Below are 4,509 nucleotides of genomic sequence, written 5' to 3' on the forward strand. Positions count from 1 at the left end.
GCATTTTGGGAAAGAAAATCTTAACAGGACTTATACACTTAATGGTAAGGTCACAGGGAGTGTGGCTGAACAAAGAGACCTTGGAGTGCAGGTTCATAGCTCCTTGAAAGTGGAGTCGCAGGTAGATAGGATAGTGAAAAAGGCGTTTGGTATGCTTTCCTTTATTGGTCAGAGTATTGAGTACAGGAGTTGGGAGGTCATGTGGCGGCTGTATGGGACATTGGTTAGACCACTGTTGGAATATTGCGTGCAATTTTGGTCTCCTTCCTATCAGAAAGATGTTGTAAAACTTGAAAGGGTTCAGAAAAGAGTTCCAAGAATGTTGCCAAGGTTGAAGGATTTGCGCCATAGGGAGCGGCTGAATAGGCTGGGGCTGTTTTCCCTGGAACGTCGGAGGCTAAGGGGTGACCTTATACAGGTTTACAAAATTGAGGGGCATGGATCAGATAAATAGACAAAGTCTTTTCCCTGGGGTCGGGGAGTCCAGGTCTAGAGGGCATAGTTTAGGGTGAGAGAGGAAAGATATAAAAGAGACCTAAGGGCAACGTTTTCAAGCTGAGGGTGGTACGTGTATGGAATGAGCTGCCAGAGGATGTGGTGGAGGCTGGTACAATTGCAACATTTAAAAGCATTTGGATGGGTATATGAATAGCAAGGGTTTGGAGGGATATGGGCCGGGTGCTGGCAGGTGAGATTAGATTAGGTTGGGATACCTGGACGGATTGGACCGAAGGGTCTGTTTCCAAGCTGTACATCTCTATTACACTTTGATTGACAAATGCCTTTCTTGGGAATGAAATCTGCTGTTTTTGCCCACCTTAGATCCACAGCAATGTGGTTGATTCTGAACTGCTCTTTAAAGTAATCAGGTATACATCCAAGTTATATCAAAATGCTACAGAAGGAATAAACTGCAAACACGTTCTGATTTTCTCCGTTGTCTTCAACTGTTTTGGCCTGTGGTAGTTCTGATGTTTGCCAGACGTGGGGGCCTGGAATTTGGTATTTTCCATTCTGCTCATCATAAACCTTAGCAAATGTACATGTTTTCTAGTTAACTGCAGAATGATTGGAGTGCAAATTTTGTTTTCAGAAGAAAAATATTTGTAGCTGTAAATGAATAGTTAATTCATGTTTCCTTTTAGAAAATGTGTGCCCTGATGGTCGGTTAGTTTTATGATCTCCTGAAATTTTAAGTATTGAGAGGAGGGTTTCTCTTTGTCGCAAAGAATTAAATCCAAATCTCATATTGTTTTATATTTGTAAATCTTGATCAGAAAAGGAGAAGAAAAAGCATGGAGTTTATGGTTCTTCGAGATTTTCTTTTCTTAATTATTTAATTTGTCCCACTGAGGAAATGTTTGTCTATCTTTCAGGAACTGAGTCTGAGGAAGAAAGGACTGGAATGTTTAGTTTCTATACTAAAATGCATGGTTGAGTGGAGTAAAGATTTATATATCAATCCAAACCTTCAGACGAACCTTGGTGAGTTAGCAAAGCATCTGCTATCTGCCTTGCAAATCTCAAACTTTTACTTTCCTCATTATTTTTACTCCTCGCATTTAACATTGTGATGTTTAGAAAAACAGCCTTCCTTAGAAGTCATGAGCAATTTCTAAACAAGGTGCAATTAGTAAATAATACAACTGAAATATCAGGTTCTCACTAAATTAATGTGTAGGTCAAGAGAAGTCATCTGAGCAAGAGAATTGTGAAGGGAAACATTTGGAAGCTACTCGCCGACGAGGGAGTACAAATTCCTTTGACTCCACAATATCATCAGGTGTTGGGAGTATCAGTGCGCAGACATGTGCCGCAGATGATCCTGAGCAATTTGAAGTTTTGAAACAACAAAAGGATATTATCGAGCAAGGGATCGATCTGTGAGTACTCAACTTTAATAGCGGAGTTAAATATTTGTTGTGCTTTAAATCTTGCTGTTTGGTTTTGTGGGATTTTATGAAATTAATGCATGCACTTACCACTACCCTTTCTGTTGCCACAGGCTTTAAATTAAATTTAATTTAAACTTTTTAAAAAATGGATTTAACAAAGTTGCAGTAACTTTATGCATACAAAATTGAGGAAGGTGAAGGCTGTTTGATAAATCAAGCCTGCTCCATCTGAGGAAACTGTCTACTAATGTTATCTTTCTCCTAGTCTTTGCTTCAATGGACATTAAGATTTAAAGGCGTCACATTGTTGTTATGCACTCTTCGAGTCAGAGGACAAGAGTTGTTGCTTACTTTCATTTATTTTAAGTCAAATCTGTCCAAAATCAACTGAATTAGCAGGAAGGATGGAGGAATTTTGAGCCCCAAATCAAATTAATCTTTATTGTGAACTTACATTATTAAAGTCCTTTGCGAGGAGCCTTTAAGGCAATTTTTCAAATTAAACTTTTTTTCTTGGTACAAAGGTGATCATAGAGACGTTTTGCAAATTATTTGAAGTTTCTAGGAAACCACACCATTGAAACTAGTAACAATTCTGAATGACTTATAACATATTTATTTGTTTAGCATCAGGTTACTTAAGGTGGTAGACTAGATACAAATCAAAGTACTTTTTGGTATAAATACAATTCTATCAATATAAAAAGGATCAGCTTGCTACTAAAATTAATATATCGGAATATTTATTAGCAGAAACTTTCTCCAAAGAAAATACAGTCCAGTTTCCCTGGTCCATGGAAGTTTTACCTTTTGCAATGAACAAATCTAGTTGAGAGGATAATTCGGCAAAAGAATCTTCTATGACTTAGCACAATTGTGACTAGATTGCCAATTTTATCCAAATTGGAAACTCTTGGCCCCTAATATTTAACATATTACAATTATTGAAGATTCTCAATATTTAATGCAAGGTATTCTGGTGCTACAAAGATGCAATCAAATTACTCAAACAAATGAATTTTAACTCTGAGTGAGTATTAACAGAAATATGACATTTAGTCATATGGTGCTTAAAATTTCAGGTGTTAATAGCTGCACTAATGCATGGGAGCTGGCTCAAGCTCATGAGTTGCAGAAGATTTGGGCGCAGTTTAACAGAATCAGCAAAAAAAATTTTGAGTAAGTCTAAGAATTAAATCACTGGGAAGACGTGGAGAAAGTTTTGGCACCATCTAAAACTGTGATGCTGTACAAATGTAGATATTTAGCCCAAAGTTTGCTTCTCTTCATTCTATTGGAGGTAGTAATGTGAATACTCGTGGTATTTCAAGGCTGATTAACTGTCTGGACATAATGGCAAGTTGGGCCAAGTGACCTAGGAAGAGCTGAGGAGGCCGTCAGTTCTCAAAGTAAGCAAGGTGGAAAATCTGCCATGGGGCTCCAGTAATATGGCGAAAAGTTTTAAAGAGTTTAAAATATGAAACCTTTCTCCAGCCCTCATGCCTCATGTCATCATCTTGATGCCATCCTCATGCCCCACCCAGTGCCACTGAAAAGCTTCTGGCACCCTCCATGACCCCCAGCTGGTGGGGAAAGTCCCATGCAGGTTTACATACATTTCACATGCAGTGTTCTCCACAGTTAACAGTCCCAAAGAGCAGCTGAGTAAGTCCCCTAACCTTCACCCAAAAGGTAACCTGGGACCATATCCATAAGGGCTCATCAGCTCTCCAAATGAAATATGCTGACCATCCAAAACAAATGGCACCAGCTGATGTTTTAATTGATAAGCTACCTCTGCACCCACGCATATATATACCATGGATGGCCCATGAGAAAGGAAAAACCTGCGTCGGAGTGGGATTTAGCTTTTGTGACGTCTTCTGCCACTTTCTCTATGGTAAAGATGATCTTGGTTGTTGTGAATATCTGAGTAAATGTCAATTCCATTTTCCTTACACAAGCCAATAAGGTGACTCATGCAATAGGGTGGAATAGATTTATCACAATGTAAATGATGGTGGGGGAGGTGGGAATCTGGATGTCAAACACAAATTAAGAGCCAAAGCTACACTTGCCAGATTCCTGACAAAGGGCTTATGCCCGAAACATAGATTCTCCTGCTCCTTGGATGCTGCCTGACCTGCTGTGCTTTACCAGCAACATACACTCGACGTACCAGGACAGCCCAGAATGGAATACATCTGACTTGGTGAAATTCTGCCACCTAGCCAACTGTTGGCACTGATTTACTTGCTAGCCTCTTGTTTTCGACCAGAAACTTTATTTTTGATGGAATAGTTCATAAATAAATATTGCTATTTTGTTAATGAGTGACCCTTAAACCCATTGCTCAAAAGAGATTGTTCCATCCTTTCAAAACAAATTAGTTTACCCATAATTAATAACTTAGTAAGAAAAAGAAATGAAAAGTGTGTCCCTGGAAAAGCGCAGCAGGTCAGGCAGCATCCAAGGAGCAGGAGAATCGACGTTTTGGGCATAAGCCCTTCTTCTGGAATGAGGAAGGTGTGTCAAGCAGGCTAAGATAAAAGGTAGGGAGGAGGGACTTGGGGGAGAGGCGTTGGGAATGCGATAGGTGGAAGGAGGTTAAGGT

The 4,509-nt window shown here is 39.4% G+C and overlaps 1 protein-coding gene across 1 annotated transcript in view; it reads left to right on the forward strand.

Annotated features, from left to right (window-relative positions):
* LOC122560111 (brefeldin A-inhibited guanine nucleotide-exchange protein 2-like) overlaps nt 1–4,509 on the forward strand; it is a 98,890-nt gene that overhangs the window by 46,323 nt on the left and 48,058 nt on the right. The window contains exons 13-14 of the mRNA XM_043710359.1: nt 1,377–1,485; nt 1,682–1,883. Coding sequence (XP_043566294.1) covers nt 1,377–1,485; nt 1,682–1,883 — 311 coding nt within the window. The remainder of the gene's footprint in view (nt 1–1,376; nt 1,486–1,681; nt 1,884–4,509) is intronic.

The sequence above is a fragment of the Chiloscyllium plagiosum genome, chromosome 20, assembly GCF_004010195.1.
Source record: "Chiloscyllium plagiosum isolate BGI_BamShark_2017 chromosome 20, ASM401019v2, whole genome shotgun sequence".
Lineage (NCBI taxonomy): Eukaryota > Metazoa > Chordata > Chondrichthyes > Orectolobiformes > Hemiscylliidae > Chiloscyllium > Chiloscyllium plagiosum.